Source organism: Palaemon carinicauda, chromosome 11 (assembly GCF_036898095.1).
Source record: "Palaemon carinicauda isolate YSFRI2023 chromosome 11, ASM3689809v2, whole genome shotgun sequence".
Lineage (NCBI taxonomy): Eukaryota > Metazoa > Arthropoda > Malacostraca > Decapoda > Palaemonidae > Palaemon > Palaemon carinicauda.
In genome coordinates, this window is record NC_090735.1 from 71,431,103 (window position 1) to 71,454,377 (window position 23,275).

General features: G+C 36.9%; 2 protein-coding genes across 7 annotated transcripts in view; one reads left to right on the top strand and one right to left on the bottom strand.

The window, feature by feature from the left end:
• The first annotated feature begins 4,671 nt into the window (after nucleotides 1-4,671).
• LOC137649317 (uncharacterized) lies at nucleotides 4,672-5,070 on the top strand. The gene has a single exon (XM_068382300.1). It carries the CDS (start codon nucleotides 4,672-4,674, stop codon nucleotides 5,068-5,070), a length of 399 nt encoding a protein of 132 aa, XP_068238401.1.
• A 3,824-nt stretch (nucleotides 5,071-8,894) lies between these two features.
• LOC137650066 (cyclin-dependent kinase 17-like) overlaps nucleotides 8,895-23,275 on the bottom strand; it is a 270,741-nt gene continuing 256,360 nt past the window's right edge. For all 6 annotated transcript variants that reach the window (XM_068383121.1, XM_068383120.1, XM_068383115.1 and 3 more), the window contains 7 exons: nucleotides 22,013-22,163; nucleotides 21,510-21,631; nucleotides 21,125-21,235; nucleotides 19,209-19,342; nucleotides 17,901-18,150; nucleotides 15,667-15,757; nucleotides 8,895-9,887 (listed from right to left, as the gene is read on the bottom strand). In XM_068383121.1, the coding sequence (XP_068239222.1) occupies nucleotides 9,781-9,887; nucleotides 15,667-15,757; nucleotides 17,901-18,150; nucleotides 19,209-19,342; nucleotides 21,125-21,235; nucleotides 21,510-21,631; nucleotides 22,013-22,163 (966 nt within the window). In that variant the 3' untranslated portion in view covers nucleotides 8,895-9,780. The remainder of the gene's footprint in view (nucleotides 9,888-15,666; nucleotides 15,758-17,900; nucleotides 18,151-19,208; nucleotides 19,343-21,124; nucleotides 21,236-21,509; nucleotides 21,632-22,012; nucleotides 22,164-23,275) is intronic.

Below are 23,275 nucleotides of genomic sequence, written 5' to 3' on the forward strand. Positions count from 1 at the left end.
TACCTTGTATTTGAATTTGTAACTACTACGTAGCATGTAAGACAGACTGTGATTGGTTCCAGTGCTGATAGATGACGAATCAGCTCCCAAGTTTTGTAATCTAGCCTGTGAATGGTGTTTTGACCGCTTCTCTGATCTGCAGCATCTTCTCACGGCCACTTTGTTTGCTGCTCTCTCGCCGGGTAGACGCTGCTACGTTACTGTGTAACTTTAATCTGTGCTGTGCGTGACTGTTTGAAGTTGAACTTTTTGTTGAACTTTCTGTTTAACCCCTACAATGGCTCCCAAGCGTTCTGCTTCTAATAAGGCTGGTAATGAGCCTAAACGCCACCGAAAAATGATGACGATTGCTGAGAAGGTGACACTTCTCGATATGTTGAAAGAAGGCAGAAGTTACGCAGCCGCAGCCCGCCATTTTGGAGAGAACGAATCCACCGTTCGCTACATTAAGAAGAACGAGGCGAACATTAGAAAGACGGCTGTCATCACCTTTAGCAGGTCAGCGAAGCGAGTTGTTACCGCTCATAATAAAACGATCGTCCGTATGGAAGGTGCTTTAGCAGTCTGGATTGCCGACTGCCGGAAGAACATAGACTTGGATACGAACACCATCCGAACCAAGGCTTTGAGTTTGTATGAGAATTTTGCGACAAAGGAACCTCAAGACGACGATGGCGACCATGCTGAAGAAGACGAAGATGATGTACTAGATGAACCTCAAGCAGGGACATCCACTGATTCCCAGCCTCAGAAACAACATTTTTCCGCCAGCAAAGGATGGTTCGCGAAGTTTCAGAAACGCTTCGGCCTGAAAAGCGTTTCCCTGCATGGCGAGGCTGCTTCCGCTGACACTACCGCTGCTGAAACTTACGCGAATGAGACGTTCAAGAACATTATCACTGGAGGTGGATACAAGCCCGAACAAGTGTTTAATATGGTTGAGACCGGCTTGTTTTGGAAGAGAATGCCGTCGTGAACTTTCCTGTTCAAAGAAGAAGCCAAAGCCTCTGGCTTTAAAGCATTGAAAGATCGCGTTACCCTCGTGATGTGTGGCAATGCTGCTGGATTTTTGCTAAAGCCGGGGCTTATTTACAAATCGAAAAACCCTAGCGCTTTGAAAAATAAAAATAAGAATCTCCTTCCTGTGTACTGGATGCATAATCCAAAAGCATGGATTACGAAGATGCTGACCTCCAACTGGTTCCACCAGTGTTTTATCCTGCAAGTCAGTAAATATCTTTCAGAGAAGGGCTTGCCATTTAAGATCCTTCTCCTTATGGATAACGCTGGTGGACACGCAACTGATCTGTCGCATGAGGGCATTCAGGTTGAGTTCCTGCCACCCAAGATGATGAGGATGAAACATTCAATTTGAAGGCGTACTGGCAGAAGTACACAATAGCCATGTGCCTGCAGAACATCCAGAAGGCACTGAAAGAAATGAAACCTTCTACTGTTAATGCGAGCTGGAAGAAGTTGTGGCCCCAGATTGTTTACGATGACGAGGGATTTACACCTGCTGAGATTCAACACTCTGCAATATGGAAATCTGTGGAGTTGGCTGCGATAATTGGAGGTGACGGGTTTGGCGACATGACGACTGGAGACGTCGACGAGTTGTTGGACTGCCATTCCCAGGAAGAGACCCAAGAAAATGTCGAAGAAACGGGCTTAACATTAGAACGGCTTGCCAAGCTCTGCAACCTTGCGAAGGAGTTGAAAGAATTGTTGCAAGAGTGGGACGAGGATATGGTTCGTTCTATGCAATTCTGCAACAAAATCGATGAAGACATGACTCCCTACAAGATGCTCTTCGAGCGAAAAAAGAAGCAGCGGCAGTAACTTCCGATCACAATGTTCTTCCAGCCTCGCGAAAAAGAGCCAGTTCCTCCTGCTACTATGCCTTCGGAAGAAATTGAAGAAGTGTCCCAGGAAGAAGTTGAAGAGGTGTCCCAGGAAAAGACACCTCCGTCTGAAGAGACGTAAAATACTATCATTGGCTGCACAGTAGAAGACATCATCATCATTTCTACTGTGCAGCAAATTCATCGCCATCATCATTCAAGTTTTTCTTCAACTTCTTTCGTGGTGAGTACAGTAACAATCTTTATTTTTTTATACTACTTTAATATTCTAACATTTTAATATTTGTGCCTGTTTTAGTTTAGGGTACTGTAGTACATGCATTAAGTGTTCTGTACAATAAAGGGTAGTTTGTTAACAGTACTACGTAAAGGGAAGGTTTTAAAAGTCTGAATATACGTGCATGTTATAACCTATCACATTTTCTTGTTTACGTATTACATTTAAAACAACTCTCTCTCTCTCTCTCTCTCTCTCGTAAATTATCATTCGGTCATTAGCAGCAGTTTGTTATTGTTGATTAAACGCCAAAAAAAAGAAAAAAAGAAAAAAACTTGTTTGTTCCAACACGGAGTACTTACCTAGAACTACAGTACTTTCTTGGGAGTTACTGGTAACTCTTCCCAACCGACCAGAATTTTGTGTAGTTTACCCTATTCCCGTTTTCTATGGGGGTGACCTCAGGCGGAGCAATACGCTCCCTGAGGCGACCCGGGGTCGGATAGCGTGCTAGCTCAGGTCGTGCTCCTCTCTCTCTCTCTCTCTCTCTCTCTCTCTCTCTCTCTCTCGTAAATTATCATTCGGTCATTAGCGGCAGTTTGTTATTGTTGTTAAACGCCAAAAAAAAAAAAGAAAAAAAATTGTTTTCCTGCTTTGCTACGTATGTAGGATTTTATATAGATACATACATACATATACCAAGGCACTTCCCCCAATTTTGGGGGGTAGCCGACATCAACAAAAGAAACAAACAAAAAAGGGGACCTCTACTCTCTACGTTATTCCAGCCTAACAAGGGACTCAACCGAGTTCAGCTGGTACTGCTAGGGTGCCACAGCCCAGCCTCCCACATTATCCACCACAGATGAAGCTTCATAATGCTGAATCCCCTACTGCTGCTACCTCCGCAGTCATCTAAGGCATCGGAGGCAGCAGCAGGGCCTACCGGAACTGCGTCACAATCGCTCGCCATTCATTCCTATTTCTAGCACGCTCTCTTGCCTCTCTCACATCTATCCTCTTATCACCCAGAGCTTTCTTCACTCCATCCATCCACCCAAACCTTGGCCTTCCTCTTGTACTTCTCCCATCAACTCTTGCATTCATCACCTTCTTTAGCAGACTGCCATTTTCCATTCTCTCAACATGGACAAACCACCTCAACACATTCATATCCACTCTAGCTGCTAACTCATTTCTTACACCCGTTCTCACTCTCACCACTTCGTTCCTAACCCTATCGACTCGAGATACACCAGCCATACTCCTTAGACACTTCATCTCAAACACATTCAGTTTCTGTCTCTCCGTCACTTTCATTCCCCACAACTCCGATCCATACATCACAGTTTGTACAATCACTTTCTCATATAGAACTCGTTTTACATTCATGCCCAACCCTCTATTTTTTACTACTGTACTCCCTTAACTGCCCCCAACACTTTGCAACCTTCATTCACTCTCTGACGTACATCTGCTTCCACTCCACCATTTGCTGCAACAACAGACCCCAAGTACTTAAACTGATCCACTTCCTTAAGTAACTCTCCATTCAACATGACATTCAACCTTGCCCCACCTTCCCTTCTCATACATCTCATAACCTTACTCTTAAACACATTAACTCTCAACTTCCTTCTCTCACACACTCTTCCAAATTCTGTCACTAATTGGCCAAGTTTCTCTTCTGTGTCTGCAACCAGTACAGTATCATCCGCAAACAACAACTGATTTACCTCCCATTCATGGTCATTCTCATCTACCAGTTTTAATCCTCGTCCAAGCACTCGAGCATTCACCTCTCTCACCACTCCATTAACATACAAGTTAAACAACCACGGTGACATCACACATCCCTGTCTCAGCCCCACTCTCACCGGAAACCAATCACTCACTTCATTTCCTATCCTAACACATGCTTTACTACCTTTGTAGAAACTTTTCACTGCTTGCAACAACTTTCCACCAACTCCATATAACCTCATCACATACCACATTGCTTCACTATCAACTCTATCATACGCTTTCTCCAGATCTATAAAAGCAACATTCACCTCCTTACCTTTGGTAAATATTTCTCGCATATCTGCCTTACTGTAAAAATCTGATACGGTAAATAATATTTGTAATAACATATTTAATAAAAGCTTTTAATATCATTATTTATCACTTTCATCATGCGCGTTTAATGCCTTCGTTTGTTTATTACGATCGAAGATGGAGCGTACAGTACAGTAAACGAATGGAAGGTTTCCATTTCAGGCGGCGTCATAAAGAAAAACATTATGGCGTGTTTAGGAAATGCATGATATAAAATCTCCTTTAATATTTGTGCCTGTTTTAGTTTAGGGTACTGTAGTACGTGCATTAAGTGTTCTGTACATTAAAGGGTAGTTTGTTAACAGTACTACGTAAAGGGAAGGTTTTAAAAGTCTGAATATACATGTTAAATAAATACGTAAATATGGTGTCCCTACTTCGCGGATTTTCAGCTATCGCGACCGGGTTTGGAACCTATCTACCGCGATAAACGAGGGTTCACTGTACAGTATCTCCTTTCTCCTTTGGTGGCTAAATGAGGAGAATCTCATGAGAGGGTTTCTCATAAACCCTCCTCCACTTCAGTTCCGTCTGTTCACAGATGTATCCATGGGAGATTGGGGTGCACACCTGGACGACTTAGTTGTGTCAGGTGTGTGGTCGGAAGAGGAGAAACACCTGCACATCAATGTGCTGGAAATGATGGTAGTCTCAAGAGCACGCTTTCATTTCCAGGCCCGTTTGAGAGAGCATTCGGTAGTGCTGATGAGCGACAACACGTCCGTGGTCGCTTACGTCAATAAGCAAGGGGGCACGCTCTCACATCTCTTGCAGCAGTTGACGAGGCAGGTGTTTCTGTGGGCAGAGAGTCAACATGTAACTCTGTCAGCCAGGTACATTCCAGGCAAGAGAAATGTTCTGGCAGACGCCCTAAGTCGTAGAAACTAGGTAATAGGGGCGGAATGGTCTCTTCACCCTTGGGTCGCGAGTCGAGTACTCGACCTCTGGGGAGAACCATGCATTGACCTATTCGCAACACGGCACAACGCCAAGCTTCCCGTGTTTTGCTCTCTAGTACCAGATCCCGCGGCTGCGTTCAAGGACACACTGCAACATCCTTGGGATCTACTGGATTGCTATGCGTTTCCCCCCTTTTGCTTGCTTCGCGCAGTCCTGTTCCGGGTCCTAGTAACCCCAGGACTCTGGGTGACACTCATTGCTCCCCTATGGCCCCACAAGGCGTGGTTTCCCGATCTGTTGTCGCTCCTGGTCGAGGCACCGAGAAAGCTACCACACTGGCCCAATCTCCTTTGGCAACCCTTGTCGAGCAGGTACCACCAGTCGGTGCAGTCGCTCTGACTTCACATATGGAGACTATCCAGCATCTCCTCAGAACACGAGGCTTTTCGCGACTCGCTGCGAGAGAGATGTCAGGGTACCTTAAAAGATCCTCCTCCTCAATCTACCAGGGGAAGTGGTTGGTCTTCTGTGATTGGTGTAGTGGAAGGGGCATCTCTCGGTCGGAGCCTTTCTGACTCAGATCGCAGACTTCCTAGTCTTTCTTCGCAGAGATAAGCTTTCGGTTTCTGCCATTAAAGGGTACAGATCTGCCCTTGCAATGGTGTTCCATCTGAAGGGCATAGATATCTCCAACGCCCTGGAGATTTCTATGCTCATTAAGAGCTTCGAACAGTCGTGTCCCCCGAGGGAATTTAGAATTCCCCAGTGGGATGTCACTTTAGTTCTAGGGTCTCTTACTCTTGCTCCGTACGAACCCTTGAGCCGGACCTCAGACAGGCACTTGACCCTTAAGACTGCTTTTCAGCTAGCCTTAGCATCGGCGAAGAGAGTCGTGGAGTTACACGGCCTCTCTTGTAATGTCACTCATGCAGAGGGTAGGAAGGAGATCTCCTTGAGTTTTGTGCCCTTAGTTTGTGGCCAAGACTCAGAACCCAGCGATCCACGATCCCAGGTTCGAGGCCTTCAATATTCCTTCTTTACCAGATGCGGCGAGTGGCGGTTCAGGTGAGAGGCTTCTCTGTCCCGTCAGGTGTCTCCGGCGCTATCTTAAGCGAACTCGGCATCTCAGACCTGAATGTCGATGACTCTTCGTTAGCACTGGCAGAGCCAAGAGGGAGGTGTCGAGGAACACGATATCCTTCTGGATCCGTGAAACCATCAGCAAGGCATATGAGACTTCCTCAAGAGTCCAAGCACCAGCTAGGGTTAAAGCTCACGAGATCAGGGGCATTGCCCCCACACTCGCTTTCAAGAAAAATCTTGCAGTGGGCTAAGTGCTGAAGGCTGGCGTTTGGAAACGCCAGACCACCTTTACGGCCTTTTACTTGAGGGAGTTTACGCTTAAGTCCTTGGACAGCTTTGTTCTTGGCCCTATGGTAGCAGCTCAAGCTTTTGTCTGACCTCACCAGTTCCTCCGGGCCAGAAAAGTCTCGTCTTGATTTTTATGGTTAATTTCATCCAGTCACTGTGACCCTAGGGTTGAGAGTCTCTTACATTCACGCTCTCAGGTCGCGCAATGCTCTTACCCATCGCGCGACCCGGCTCCCAGTCTCTCAGACCCCACCATCATGTCGGGTCAAGAGACGGGTAGATAGATTTAGTCCTCCGCTTTCATTTAAGACTAGGTCTATATCCGGGCAGTTAGCTGTTCACAAGCAGCAAAGTTAAACCTTCCACCAACCTGTGAGTCTTCCTATATTAAATGATTGAGGTTTGTATATCACGTCGGAACAAATGACAATTTGTCCTAAATTGTATTTTTCCTAGCTATACAAACCCGTAATCATTTAATATAAATGCCCGCCTCTACCACCCCTCCCATGTTCCACATTCAGCCTAAAGTGTTTGAATGAGGAAAGCGGGCTGGCGGTGGGGGGCAAAGCTCCGCCCCATTCCGCCAGCCAACTAATCAGCCCAAATGTCTGATTTTCTTTATCTTCGGCTGTTTCAGATGAGCTGAAGCGAATTCCTATATTAAATGATTACGGGTTTGTATAGCTAGGAAAAATACAATTTAGGACAAATTGTCACTTATCTACAGGTAGTGGTAACATGGAAGGAATGAGAGTAAGTGCATGGAAAACACTTCATCTTATAGTAGCTGTACAGCAGGAACTGTCAATAATAAGGCTTATATTGTACATTAGTTTGAAAAATTAAGTTGCAAAATACATAATTTAATGCATCTGCAGATGTTAGGTAGAGTACAAATCATTCAGTACTAGTTCACAGTAAAATTGCCATTTAAATTTTACATTCTAGTATTAAATAGCTAGCTAGTCAGGATATTTCTTGTAGACAGTGTGAGCACAATGCAGAATACTTTAATATATTATAAAGGAAATACTGACATCTTAAAAATTTATGTACCTGTATTTATATTTGTAAGCAATATATTTATTCCCATTTTGTACTGTATACAGAATGACAATTTGCTCCCAGGAAACTATTGTAGGTAAGCCTAGGTGATTTTGACTTCTTGTTTAAGGGGTACAGAACTTAACTAGGATACTCATAATGTCAAAATAGCGTAAGGAAGTGGTTTCCATAAATTTAATGCAAAAATAGTAAATAATAAAGATTATATCAGGATAATTCCAAGGAAAGGCATATTTAAAGTTTTATTTATTCATTTTGGACACATCATTGACACATGTCATGCCATTCTTCAACCTATGATAAAATAGTTGAAAATATACAGTAGTCAGACACCTGTTAAAAATAGAATTGGTTCATCCTTATGATTGTTGGCAAATTTAATATTCTGCTGCCCATAAAGAAATAATTGTTCAATGTCCTATATGTGGAGAATGTCAGTTTTTAAGGAAAATTGCCTTTTCTTTATTTAATAATTATAAAAATGTCCAGCCTACCTGCTTAAATAAGGCTTAAAATCTTAACATTGTGTAATTATTACTTATGCTTGAAATTTCAGATCAATGTACAGGTTGATGTCAGACAGTCTTTGAGGTATTGAGCTGTTCATGTTTGTAAATGGAACAAGTTTATGTATCAATAGCCATCAATATGACCAAACCCAGACATAAGAAATTGGCACTGAATATGGCCAAGTCCAGAAGAAAAAAATGCCGAACAAAAATAAAGAGTATACAAAAGAAAGAAGGTTCAGTGTATGAAAGCAGTTTGGAATGCATGAGCTATTTATTTTAGTCTAAAACTTTCTTCAGTATGTCACTATCAATGATGTAGCTAAAGACAGAAGGGCATATCATAATGGTAAATGTACGCTCATCTATTCTTTTTTTTTGCTTTTGCTATACATATTAAACATTAAGTACTTGAGAGATTTAAATTGTTCATGTGACAGCTAAACCTCTAAGGTATATGAACAACCGAAGAGTTATTGCAGACAATAAACCTGATGACAACCAGGAATCAGTCGCATTGTACCAGCTCAAAAGTATAAAACAGATTTTGTCAGGTACAAGAGTCTGAATTGAATTTAGTATGTCCACATAACACATACAGGGAAAATGTATCAAAATAAATTTCTAGGTGTCAAACAAGGACATTATATAAGGTACTTTTAACTTTAACAAGTCATATATCACAATCTTCAACATAATATACTATTAGGAAGTGCCTTTAGGGCAACCAAATATAATGGTAATGAAAGAATGAAACTTGCTTGGTAATAATAAATTCAGCACAAGAAATTGAAGTACTATAAATTGCACATAAGGTTTATATGAAATCCATGAGAGAGTAATAGGGCAAAATCAACATCATACTGAATCACTTAGCTTTATTGCCCTTCATGAACAAATCAATGCATACAAATTTCTAGCCAGAATCTCAGTGATGTTATTGTCCAGATGCTTGTCTTTTACAAAGAACTGACAATTACAGTACATATTACAAATTTCATATGTAAATTGAGCGAATCATCACAGCTGTTTCATTACTGTAAATACATCCTGTGTGGTGAATATCTAGGGAGACAGATTATAGTAGAAATGTTTCCTTCCTCCATTTCTGTAGAGCAGCAAAAAGATAATCACTTCCAAGAGTCGGCAGTTTTACTTTATTCTGACCAGCAGATCACACTACCCGACAATAGTGATCAACTTTTTGAATATGATTTACCGGAAACAATGTCAGTATGACTCTAAACTTTTTGGAGGGTTTTGATCTGAATCTAAACTGAAATGACTGAATATTACTAAACATTTGAAAGATTACGGATGAAACTAAAGGTTCTAGAAACCCCGCTAAACTGGCAAAGATAGTCTACTGATACAGTAGCGAACACCTAAATGTCTTCCCATTTTTCATCAATGCATAACACCACCTTGGAACTTTCATGATCGAATCATCACTCCACTGACTCTTGTCAGTGGATGAGCCTCTGATCAAAACTGACATGTGCACAGGTGTTTCGAAACTTTTATTCCAGTTCAGAGGAATATATTTTCTGGAGTGTTTCATTAGGAATGTTTGAGAAATATAAGTCTGAAAGTACATTTCATTTACACTATTGTATATTTAATTAATATCATCCCAGTGTTCAATTTTTCCAATCTCTTTAGGTTATATAAGGGCCCCTTGTTTGTAATGGTCCAAGGCCTTTCATTGGTCCTTAATCCAGAATCGGTGAGGAGGTATTTTTGGCAAATTTCAAAAATGCATACTTTGGCGTCTGCTTTTAGCTTGGCCACCATTCGTCACCTTGTGGTTATGATCCCGAGTGAGCATCAGTCCTGGACATGAGAAAATAGAGTCCTCTGAAAAATAAAAAATAAATTGTAAGAATAATGTGACAAAATATGTCTAAATTGCAATCCACATTGAAAATATTCATGTCAAACTGACTACCTTGAAAATGCATGGAAATAACTAAATAATAAAGCCCTTCCTTTAAAATTAAAATACCCTTTATTATTATTATTATTATTATTATTATTACTAGCCAAGCTACAATCCTAGTTGGAAAAGCAAGATGCTATAAGCCCAAGGGCTCCAACAGGAAAAAATAGCCCAGTGAGTCAAGGAAATAAATAAATGATGAGAATAAATTAACAATACTGTATATCATTCTAAGAACAGTAACAGCGTCAAAACAGATATGTCCTATATAAACTATTAACAACGTCAAAAACAGATATGTCATATATAAACAATAAAAAGACTCCTGTCAGTGTGGTCAACATAAAAACATTTGCTCCAACTCTGAACTTTTGAAGTTCTACTGATTCAACTACCCGATTAGAAAGATCATTCCACAACTTGGTAACAGCTGGAATAAAACTTCTAGAATACTGTGTAGTATTGAGCCTCATGATGGAGAAGGCCTGGCTATTAGAATTAACAGCCTGCCTAGTATTATGAACAGGATAGAATTGTCCAGGGAGATCTGAATGTAAAGGATGGTCAGAGTTATGAAAAATCTTATGCAACATGTATAATGAACTAATTGAACGACGGTGCCAAAGATTAATATCTAGATCAGGAATACGAAATTTAATAGACCGTAAGTTTCTGTCCAACAAATTAAGATGAGAATCAGCAGCTGAACACCAGACAGGAGAACAATACTCAAAACAAGGTAGAATGAAAGAATTAAAGCACTTCCTCAGAATAGATTGATCACCAAAAATCTTGTAAGACTTTCTCAATAAGCCAATTTATTGTGCAATTGAAGAAGACACAGACCTAATGTGTTTCTCAAAAGTAAATTTGCTGTCGAGAATCATACCTAAAATTTTGAAAGTCATACAAATTTAAAGAAACATTATCAATACTGAGATCCGAATGTTGAGAAGCCACCGTCCTTGACCTACTTACAATCATACTTTGAGTTTTGTTAGGATTCAACTTCATACCCCATAATTTGCACCATGCACTAATTTTAGCTAAATCTCTGTTAAGGGATTCACCAACCCCAGATCTACATTCAGGGAATGGAATTGATGCAAAGAGAGTAGCATCATCTGCATATGCAACAAGCTTGTTTTCTAGGCCAAACCACATGTCATGTGTATATAGTATGAAAAGTAATGGGCCAAGAACACTACCCTGTGGAACACTGGATAACACATTCCTATACTCACTATGGTGCCCATCAACAACAACTCTTTGACATCTATTACTTAAAAAATCAATGATAATGCTACGAAACAACCCACCCACTCCCAACTGTTTCTGTTTGAAAACAAGGGCGTCATGATTAACACGGTCAAAGGCAGCACTAAAATCAAGGCCAATCATACGAACTTCCTGACCACAATCAAGGGATTTCTGTACAGCATTGGAGATTATAAGAAGGGCATCACATGCTCCAAGGCCTTTACGAAAACCAAATTGCAAACTAAGGAGTAGATGATTACCTTCAGCAAACCTATTAAGACGTTTTGCCAGAAGACGTTCAAAAACTTTAGATAATATGGAAATTGGGGGTAATCAGTGGGACTTGAGCTACCACAAACACATTTACATAGAGGAGTAAAATTACCAATTCTCCAACAAGTGCTAAAAGCTCCTCTTCTTGCTAACTTGCGCAAAATAACAGATAACTTTGGAGCTAAGAAATCTGCTGTCTTTATATAAAACAAAGGAAAAATACCATTTGGGTCTACACCTCCATAGACATCAAGGTCCATCAACAGAGCTTTAATCTCACGAGATCGAAAAGCTAAACTAGTTAGTTTAGCCTCAGGAAAACAGGAATGAGGAAGTTCAAGTTTTTAATTACTCTGTTTACTGTCAAAAACATCAGCCAAAAGGGTTGCCTTTTCCTTTGGACAGTGAGTGACTGAGCCATCTGGTTTAAGTAAAGGAGGAACTGTTGCATCTACACCAAAGAGTGCAGATTTAAGATTATAAAATTGCTAAACCTCAAATTTACGCCAAAAACACAACGAAAGAAAATAATAAAAATAAAAGAAACAATGGCATAGCAGGTCATTGACAGTAGTCACTGAACCACTGTTAATTCCTTTACTATGAGGGTGGGACTGAGACACGGATGTGTGATGTTGCAATGGTAATTTTTTTTTTTCTTTTAATTGATGGAAATGTAACAGAGGTGATTGCTTGAGTGCTTGGTCTAGGATTGAAACTGATAGATGAGGGTGATCATGAGTGAGAGGTGAATCAATTGTTGTTTGCAGATGATACTGTATTGGTTGCTGACTCGAAGGAGAAGCTGTGTGATTAGTGACAGAGTTTGGAAAGATGTGCGGGAGAAGGAAGTTGAAAGTTAATGTGGGTAAGAGTAAGGTTATGAGATGCACAGGAAGGGAGGGTGGTGCTAGATTGATTGGAGTTACCTGAGAAAGTAGATCAGTTCAAGTCCAGTCATATCTCTCTTCACAAAAGAATCTGCCAATAAAATTTTTTCACGCTGCCAAACGAGATGCGAATATTTTTATGACTCACTTTGCGAGAAATGTTTCATGCTTAAGAAAAGAGATTTGCCAGCCAGGCCAAACAAAATAGTCACCCATTAAAAAAAAAAAGTTGAAGAAAATTGGTTGACACAATACAAAATGTAGCTGTAGTCTATAGTAGGGATAACTATAATAGTGCAGTACATATGGTACTGTATATTTTGTATATGTACACTATTTATTATTACATTATGTTCTAATAACTACTTAATTTACAGATATTAACAATCAGTTTAGGTATATTGATTGGTTCAAATGTATTTGGCTGTACAGTATTTCATTGTGGGTATACTGTAGCTTTATTATAAGATTTAATGTGGTGTGTTGTAGGGTTTGGAACGAATTAAGAGATTTACACGTAAAATGTGACTTACAATACGAAAAAAATCACGTTACGAAAGCCACTCCAAAACGAATTAATTTCGTGTTGTGAGGCATTACTGTACTTGGGATCTGCTACGACTGCAAATGGAGTGGAGGCAGATGTATGCCAGAGAGTGAATGAAGGATGTAAAGTGTTGACGGCAGTGAAGGGAGTGGTGAAGAATAGAGGGTTGTACCAACTGTGATGTACGGATCGTAGTTGTGGGGAGGTTGTGACGGAGACAGAAATCGAATGTGTTTGCATTGAAGTTTCTGAAGAGTATGGCTGGTGTATCTCGACTGGATAGGGTTAGGAAAGAAGTAGTGAGGGTAAGATCAGGAGTGAGAAATGAATTACCAGCTAGAGTAGATATGGATGTGTTGAGGTGAGTTGGCCATGCAGAGGATGGAAAATGGTCGTCTGCTGAAGAATGTGATGAATGCAAGAGTTGATGGGAAAAGTGCAATAGGAAGGCCAAGGTTTGGGTCGGTGGATGGAGTGAAGAAAACCTTAGGCGACAGAAGGATAGGTGTGTGAGAGGCAAATGAGCGTGCTAGAAATAGAAATGAAAGGCAAGTGATTCTGACGCAGTTCCAATAGGCCCTGCTGCTACCTTGAGTCACCTTGGTGACTGCTAATTAGCAGCAATAGGGTTTTCAGCATATGAAGCTTCATTTGTGGTGGAAAACGTTGGAGGGTGGGCTGTGGCAAATGAACAGTACCAACCAAACTCTGCCGAGTCCATCATGCAAAGAGGAACAATTAGAAAGAAAAAAATCCCCTTTTGTTTCTTTTTTAATGTCGGCTACCTACCAAAATTTGGGGACGTGCCATGGTAGATGGATGGATAGATGAAATTAATTTTCCATGCATTCGGATTAAGCATCTATTCCTTTAAATTATATGAAAAAAATTTTTGGATATATTTTTCCATGTGTCCTGCATTTTCAAGATATCCATGAGAATTTTCAGATTATGTCCAAATTTTCTGAAATCCAGTAAATCCCTTGGTTTACTGTACAGAACAGCGCTTGAAAAATAATTCAACAATTCACTGTACAGTATACAGCAAAACTGGTGATACTTTTATTTTTGCATCGGACAAGCATTGTTCCTAAGTTGCCTCTTACTAATAAAACGTACATTTCATTCTATAAACATGTCCATGTATGAGACAATGTTGGTACATTGTTGTGTAAAATTTTATCATTTAAAAATAGATCGTTTAAAAAAATTGTGCTAGAATAATATTTCAGAACAAAAATGAAATACGTTGATGTAGCACGAATCCCTTCGAATACCATGACTCCATGAGACTATTCATGTTAGTGTCAGTGTAGATGGAGTCTGGAGAGTGGGAAGAGGGAAAATGATTTAAAGTTAGTTTTATAGTCTAATGGTAACAATTTATATACATTTGGGATATGAATTCTAAGTTACCTCAATTTGCTTATATCGTTTTGTGTATAAAGCAAAAGTTAGTTAGGGTCGTGGTTTCGAAACTTGCAGTAAATTATTATAAGCCATAGCTTTGGATATAGTCAATGCTACCTATACAGGTCTAATCTCTCGAGGGGTGCAGATATCTATGGTTATCTACGGATATGTCCCTGATTATACACGATATCTTAGGATAGTCGTTCCGGGGGTTAGATCACCGTGATACCTGATGGTAGTTCTCTTGTAATATCACTTGCAAAAATATCATACAGTAGGAAGCTGCCGGAAGAACCTTCCATCAGGACAACATGGCTATCTCACCCAAAAGTAGATTTTTCCTACGTCAAAATCCGTTTAATTCTACCTTTGTTATTTACTTTTAATTTACGAACGGAAGTCTATAATCAGGTCTGACATATTCACCCGCAGCTAGAGTGTACAGATTCTACAACAGAAAATTATCTCTGGAGCCTTGACTTTATAACATACTATGGCATGGCTATATGTCAGATAGCAGCAATAAATATTTGCATCAAATCTTGTAACTTATAAAGGGTGTTTATCTGGCATAAAGTATGATTTGTGAAATTTCTCCAAAGTCTAGGTATAGTATACATCATTAGGTAATTATTTTTTTTATTATCATCATAAAGATTATTGGGTTAATTTTTCCTTAACGATCTAGCCAACATTTTGATGATAAATATAATCCAATATTCATGGTTAATGAACTGTATCTTTTATTGAGCGCAAGTTTCAAAATGCTTCGTCCTGGGAACCTAGTCTCATTAGAAATGTGGCTTTTGAACAAAAATCACTGAATACAGGTATTACCAGTTTTGCTGTATACTGTACATAAAAAGTTGAGCTCTACACAACTCATGGCATTATATTTGCATACCTTATTTATTTGATCATCAAATTCAGGCTTCAAGGGCTGGCATAGAAAATTTTTCACTTTCATATACTGTTGAACCTAGTGAAATTATTAGGTTTTATTTTAATTTTTAACATGTGTCCACTTGATAAATGTTTTGTCAGAAGACATAACATCAAAATTTACAAGCACATAAAATACTGTCTGTATCCAGATTACTGGTAAGTATGAAAATAAGAAATTCAATGTTAGTGGAATTCTAGACCTCAAGGAATTCATTGTTAGTGGAATTCAAGACCTTATACACTTTCAGGACTAATTAATTTAATATACTGTATGCAAGTTAGAAGTGTACAGTATATGAATTTGAGTTGATAACTATGGTATTTGAATCTGAGTAGGAAACTATGGTATTAATATATTTTTATACTTACGGTCCTTTAAGGTATGTACAGTGTGGCCTAATGACTCGAAAAACGAGTGATTCAGTGCAGTAGCAGCAGAGATCCTTTTCTTAGCCTCATACTATAAATAAATAAAATAACATGGAATAGTTATAAAATAAAATAAATAAATACTTTTGTTTTAGATACCAATAGAGAAATTTATAGGTAAAGGAAACAATATAGGAACACTGTACTTCTTGTTCAACAATGAACAAAGATCTAGAACCTTAAAACATTCCACATTCCATTATGATCTTGCCTTAACAATACATTTTAACAAAATGCATATGAAGTATCAGGTACCTACAATTTGGAAAAATATTGCTAGATTATCCTATCTGTAAAAAACAAAAGCTTAGGATGTATGTTTCTGGACTGCTGTACAGTATTTTTGGCAGATTTTAAGATTACAGTAAAACTCCTCTTTGCGTCAGTTCTGACTCTACGTTACTCTCCTTAAATATTAAATAAAAAAATTTAAATCCAAGTTATGTGGTTTTACCAATATCTAAGTTACTTTAAAGGTAAAAAATCTGACTTACGTTAGGTCTCTTTGAAAGACTAAGATAGAGTATTACAGTAAAAGGAAAAAGAAGGCAATTCCTGCAGAAAGTCAAATGCTGATATCCAAGAATAGAATACAATTAATTAAAATGCCGTTAGAAAGAGAGCTAAGAGGAGCTGAAATATAGAAGGAGACTTCAAACCTGAGACAGGTTGGTGAGAAGAAGGTAAGAGGAACAATATGTATGAAGGTTGTCACTAGAAAGGTGCATAAAATTAAGAAAAAGGGGTATATATGAAGATCTAAACCCTATGAAAATAAAGTAGAAAAAGAATAAAGCAAAGGAAATGGAAAAAAAAACTGTGTAAAAGTCCAAACCCATGAATAGAAAGCAACCTGGATAATTTTGGTTTCATTGGTTCAAATAATAAGTCTCTTAGATAAAAATCTGTGAAGCAATCAATGTTATTACTTTTTTTAAAGTATTAGATTATGTTGATTATTAAGAAATAACTGAAGCAATTCTCGATACATATGTAAATTAGCTCACTAGTATCCTCAAGACCAGCTGACAGGAAACTAGGGAGGGGTGGGTGTGTGTGTGTGTGGGGGGGGGGGGGGGGGGGGCGGCGGCTATGAGTTGGAATTTAATGCAAGACTTCAGAACTGTTAAGTCAATTTGAGATCCTATTGTTGGAACACATCTCATTCTTATATAGGGAATCTCTTATACAGTATAATTATTCTACTGAAGGAATTTTCTTTTGAATGGGGGAAATATTTAGGTTCTGCAGCAAACACTCAAGAGCACAATAAATTAAAACCATTAAAAACATTATAGCCAGAGCTTAAAAATATACAGCAAGGAACATTTCTGTAGAGGCCTAACCCATTACAATTAGGAAACAAGATTGATGCACTTCTCTTTTTTTATGTAAAAATAAACCTGCCTTAAAGCCTTAGAAACATTAAAAAAGGCAAAGTTCTCTTCTATGATAATGTAAAAAAAAGTACTGTACTTGTGTTTCTAGATGAGCAATAGGTAAAAAAGTAGTCAGGCAAGAGCAGTTGTTCCTCATGGGAAGAGGTTGTAACAATATGCTTATAGCTGAAGAGGAATGTGCCTAAGTGAAGGTGAAATATTTTAATAGTATGATACCTGTAAAATGCTAAGAACTACTGTAGATCTAATTATCCACGTGACTACTGCTGGATGATATGTTTGTAACATAACTAGCAATAGGTTAGAATAAATGCATTTAAAATACATTCTAATTAAATCCAACAATTTTTCTTAAGCATTGTTTAAAATTACCCTGTGAATAATATACGTTAAAATTTAAGACCAAACTACTCCATTAATTTCAGTAATAAATTATTTTAAAAGAATTGTTATATTTGCAAGTAATATAACAATCTGAGAAATCAAAAGCTAAATGAGAATTTCACAGCTATGAAGTAGAAAATTAAACACAGTTTCATTGTAAATAAGTTTAAAAACATAAGAGATACATTTCTAATTTATATACCAATACAGTAATTCTCAGAAAGGGAGTTAAAAGTACTTTAACAGATAGGTAGAGGAGAGCAAATGAACTGTTATTTTGATACAGTTTCTTGGAAACAGCATTGGCATTTTCACAAAAGATCCACAATTTCACACAATGAAATTTAGTCATGGTTCTCTGAAAACTTGTGAATGGATAATTAAACTTACCAGAAGGAACTTTGTTAAAAGTCCAAGTGCAGAATCTTGAGCAAGTCTAGGAGCTTTTGCAAGTAATGGTTCTCCATTGTAAGTTGGAAATGAATACTGTAAGAAGTCTTCATTAGTGCATATTCCAGGCCACGTGTTATCTGTAGGAGTACCTAACGTGCGGAATATTAAATGAAGTTCATCTTCTACTGTGGCACCAGGGAACAGTGGCCTTCCACTGATCATCTCGTACATTATGCATCCAACACCCCTGTAAAGAATTATATATTTCTCTTAAATGTGCAAAAGGGAAAATAAGCAAAGATTAATAATGCTAGCAATTACACCAAACCTTTAATATGCAAAAATTTTATCATTGCATTATTGGCATTTACAAATAAGATCAATTACATTTTGTAATTAACTATCAACTAAATTGCTTCCTCATAAAAATCTCTTACTTTATAAATGGTACATTAGTAATGCCTGATGTGACATATGAATTGGACAATATATATTTAGATATGAGGGTCAAGGAAGAGGAGAATTAAGTTTACCATACTTATACATGTTTTATTATAAACAATTGTAAGAATGCAGTGTTTATAAAATAAAGCAAATATATTTTAATTGAGTCTTGCTGGGTACAGTATTGTTGAAATTAACGTTATAGACTATATTTTATGACATGCACTTTATATTCTTATTAATTAAAGTGAGTACAGTAATAAATAATTTAAGCTAATCACTATGCTAACATTCTTAGCCCTCACAGAGGGTTTATTTTTACTAAGTTTTCTTTGATAAAGTATTGCTCCTTATAAACTTAATTGAATAACTAAAGAGATTCTAAGAAAATATTTTAGAGGGATTTGTGTGCATATAAAACATAAGTTACTTAGAACCATCATATATATTCAATTGAGTGTTTTCTTCTATTTTTGAGTTCAGCAATTAGGTCATGGGGAGCTTTTCACCAAATATTACTTAAATATGGTACTTGTTTTAAGTAGTAAGAATATTCCTTTCTAAGAGCAGTATTTTTTTAGCTTTATTCAAAACAATGACATTCAATAAAATTTCTAAAGTTTTAGTTATTTGATCAAGAAAAAATAAAACTAATGTAAAATCCAGACATTATATGAGTCACGTAACTAACAAACTTATTTTAATGGTATCAAGCGTTCAGCAATTCTTATCACCTCGCACAAGAGAAGCAGGAGGTATTGGTAAATAAGACGAATAATACATTCTGTTCTAGACCAAGTACCATACACTAAAAATACATAATGTTCAGAGTAGATAAGATACCATAAAATAACAACTCACCACATATCAATTTGGGTGGAATACTCAGTTGAACCTAGGAGAACATCAGGAGGCCGGTACCACAACGTTACTACTTCATTACTATAAGTCTTTGTTGGAACAGATTTTGCCCGTGCTAGACCAAAATCTGCTAACTGTAAAAGGAGAGACAAAAATTCAAATGCTATACAAATCTGTGTATAGTAAATGTATTTCAAAATCAGTATACACAGAAATTGTTCATAATTTTATCTCTTGAAAAAAAAAAGATGTGTATTTCACAGATATGAACTTTCATTTAGCTGTATTCATAGTAATATAATTACTAGCTTAGCAACACCCCTAGTTGGAAAAGCAAGATGCTGTAAGCCCAAGGGCTCCAACAGGGAAAAATAACCCAGTGAGGAAAGGAAATAAATAAACTATATGAGAAGTTATGAACAATCAAAATATTTTAAGAACAGTAACAATATTAAAACAGATTTTTAATATATAAACTATAAAAAGACATGTCAGCCTGTTCAACATAAGAACATTTGCTGCAAGTTGGAACTTTTTAAGTTCTACAGACTCAACCATCCAATTAGGAAGATCATTCCACAACTTAGTCACAGCTAGAATAAAACTACTAAAGTACTGTGTAGTATTGAGCTTGACTATTAGAATTAACTGCAAACCTATTATTACGAACAGGATGGTACTGTCCGGGAAAATCTGAATGTAAAATATAGTTAAAATTATGAGAAATCTTATGCAACATACATAAAGAACTAATTGAACGACAGTGCCAGAAATTAACATCTAGATCAGGAATAAAAAAATTTAATAGACCGTAAGTTCCTGTCCAACAAATTAAGAAGAGAATCAGCAGCTGAAGACCAGACAGGAGAACAATACTCAAATCAAGGCAAAATGAAAAAATTCAAAACACTTCTCCAGAATAGATTGATCAGATTAGTCAAGTATATAAACAGAAAATACCTAAGGAGCATGAATGCAACTATGCAAAACTACTAGGCAATATTTTTTTTCCACAGATGCTCTAGACTTATAAAAATAATTTCTAATTATTGCATATTGTAGCACCTCATTTCTACGTTATTGGCCTTTACTCCAAAGAACTGATTATAGGTAAATATAACTATGTAAATTAGTGATACCACACTACTGTATTATAATCAACTTATGGTTTAAAGAAAACTTTAGACTCATCAGGGTGGACAAAGGAATAACAAATTCAAAGTTTGAGAAAAAGAAACTTGCTGAAATTGTGCACAATTACCTTCACTTTGTTTTACCATTATACTGTACAAGTAATGTATGAAATTTTAACTGGAAATCTTGAATTTGTATGCTGTTTTGGAATATTAGAAATTCCAAATAGAGTAATGTAATTTTTCTTTTTGTGTGTAATTGATAGCCCATTAAAAATTTTTTGTTTTAAATACATAATTTTTTCCTAATTCAAGACTAGTAACTGGAAATATTTTACAGATTTAACTGCACCCAGACTAGCTATTCCTAAGACTAGAATGCATTTAGTGTGTAGGCTACAAAGCATTATGATTATGACAGGAAAATTGTGCTGCTTTATATAACACTAATAATAATAAATTGATACAGTGCAACATTTAATACTTAAAATTTACAACTGTTTGCAATTTGCATAGCTAGTAACATAAGGCAAAAGCAAAACTCATGGTTTTCCTTTCCACAAAATTAGCTGAACTGAGGCCTGTATATAAATGCAACAATCATACAGTAAAAGAACACAAACTTGATTGGTTACAACTACCAATGTATAACAACATAGTACTGTACTATACAATTTTTTTTTTAAATTTACAATTGCTGCAAAGCTACTATCAATTATTCGAAATTCTATTTCACAAATCCCTTTAAAAATAAGGGACACCAGCAAAGAAAACATTCAGTACCTTTAATTCTCCTCGATCATTTATGAGGAGATTCTGTGGTTTTAAATCACGATGAAGAACTCTGCGTTGGTGGCAATACGCCAGTCCTCGTAGTAACTGATATAGGAAGATCTGAAAATAAAATTTAGGATATAGATTTGTAACTGATGTAGAAGACCTGAAAATGAAACTATGGATATAAATATATAACTGATGTAGAAGATCTGAAAATAAAATTAATTGAAGATATAGATATATAACTGATGTAGTAGATCTGAAAATAAAATTAAGGACACAGATTCTGTAAGTAACTGATACAGGAAGATTTGAAAATGAAATTAAAGATATAGATACAGATACTGAGTGATTTTTTATTAACATCAATAAAGTGCACTTGTATACAAACCTTAACATTATTCAGTGATAATTGTGCTCCACATTCATCCATGTACTGTTTGAGATCACGGTCTAAATACTCAAAGACGAGGGTTAGACTCTTATCTGTATGTACTATATCGTGTAACGTTACTGAAAAGGAAAGTTTGGAAGTTTATTAAAAAACAGGGCTTTAGAATATATCTGAATTTTAAATACACAAAAACACTACAAATATGTCAGGCATTATGCAAATAACTCATTTGTGTACAATAATCTACTAGAACCTAAGATATGAATATGTATCGTCCTTCAAAAAATAAATACATAAATGAATGAAAAATTGATACAGTTTCAAGTTAATGAGCTTGTCCATTGTTTTATCAATGAGGAGAGAATCAAATTTCTCTTTCAAGGTTTTTTACCTTAAAGATGTTTCATCAGTTCCCCTAAAAATAGTTTTCAATGTTGAACTTTCTATTTGCTACAATGTTAGCAGAAGAAAAACAGTAAATGAACTTAGAAAAAGCTTACCAATATTTGCATGCTTGAGTTCCTTAAGAAGAGACACCTCCCTGATTGCTGTACACGGTGCACCCTCTTCATGCTCTAGCCTTATTTCTTTAAGAGCAACTAAATTATCCGTTAGCCGCGATCGTCCTTTGTACACAGTTGCATATGTGCCCTGAGGAGTTGTTTATTATGAGACTGGTATACCTCTTATAGATCATGAATATGTTAAAGGAAGATCAATATAAAAACTAAGTACTAACTCAAAAAGACTTCCTTTACTGTATATAAATATATTAAATGAAGAACTTCCTTTACTGTATATAAATATACTAAATGAAGAACATAATTAAGGGTAAAATCTACATCATAATGGCCATCTTTTTCTTTCCCACTATGCTATACATAAGACTTAAGCATCCACAAACTCTATTTACTTTTTGATGAGCAAAACCATTATGTAAACCCATTTTTGCCAAGCCCAAATCTTAAGTATATTAACACTAACAAAAATACAATTATCATTTTAAATATCTCTTAACAATTAAATTTGAAAATATACTACTTTTACTACAGAAACAGAGCATCTATATTTCTTTCTCCTCTGTTATTTTTTGAAACATACAGTGTCTTAATTTATACCATTTAATTGATTTGATTAGGAATTTCCTTTGTCACAACTTATACACGGTGACTGATAAGAAAGGTTTTGGCTTTTCATGCTGTACATAAATTTGTATATGATGGGTTTTACAGCTTTAATAATATTTTTCTCATGTCTAATTAGAAACTTTTCTATTTCGATTAGAAAAATTAATGCCCTGTATTATCTTATTTGCAAAGAATATGAACGTAATCAGTAAAAGAGGATCCCGAACATTGCAGAACCCCCCAAATATTACCATATTGAACAGAATTCAGTTTGCAAGAGCAAATAGGTTTCAAAAGGAGAGAGAAAGTGATTGCAAAAGCTTCTTTCAAATTTAGAATATGGGGTAGGTGCATTAGAATTAAAAAGCAATTAATTCCTCAAATATCACAGGGAAGCAAAATAAACAATCAACCGTTGAAAGATGTGTTGAAGTTAAGAGGGTTTATAGACAACACTTTATGAATGAGTAGCATGGAAACTTTTATTGTCAAAAGAAAGTAAAAACATTTGAGGAAATATTTCAGACAAGTTGTGGTCAACAGGGCTGTGGCACCATCTGCATCCATTGTGAATACATATTTATCATATCTTTTTGCTTTCTAAGGAGAGGATATACTGTACTGTACTAAAAGACA

Excerpts from the sequence above, each read along its gene's own strand:
- LOC137649317 (XM_068382300.1), top strand. The coding sequence starts at position 4,672 with ATGAGAGGGTTTCTCATAAACCCTCCTCCACTTCAGTTCCGTCTGTTC.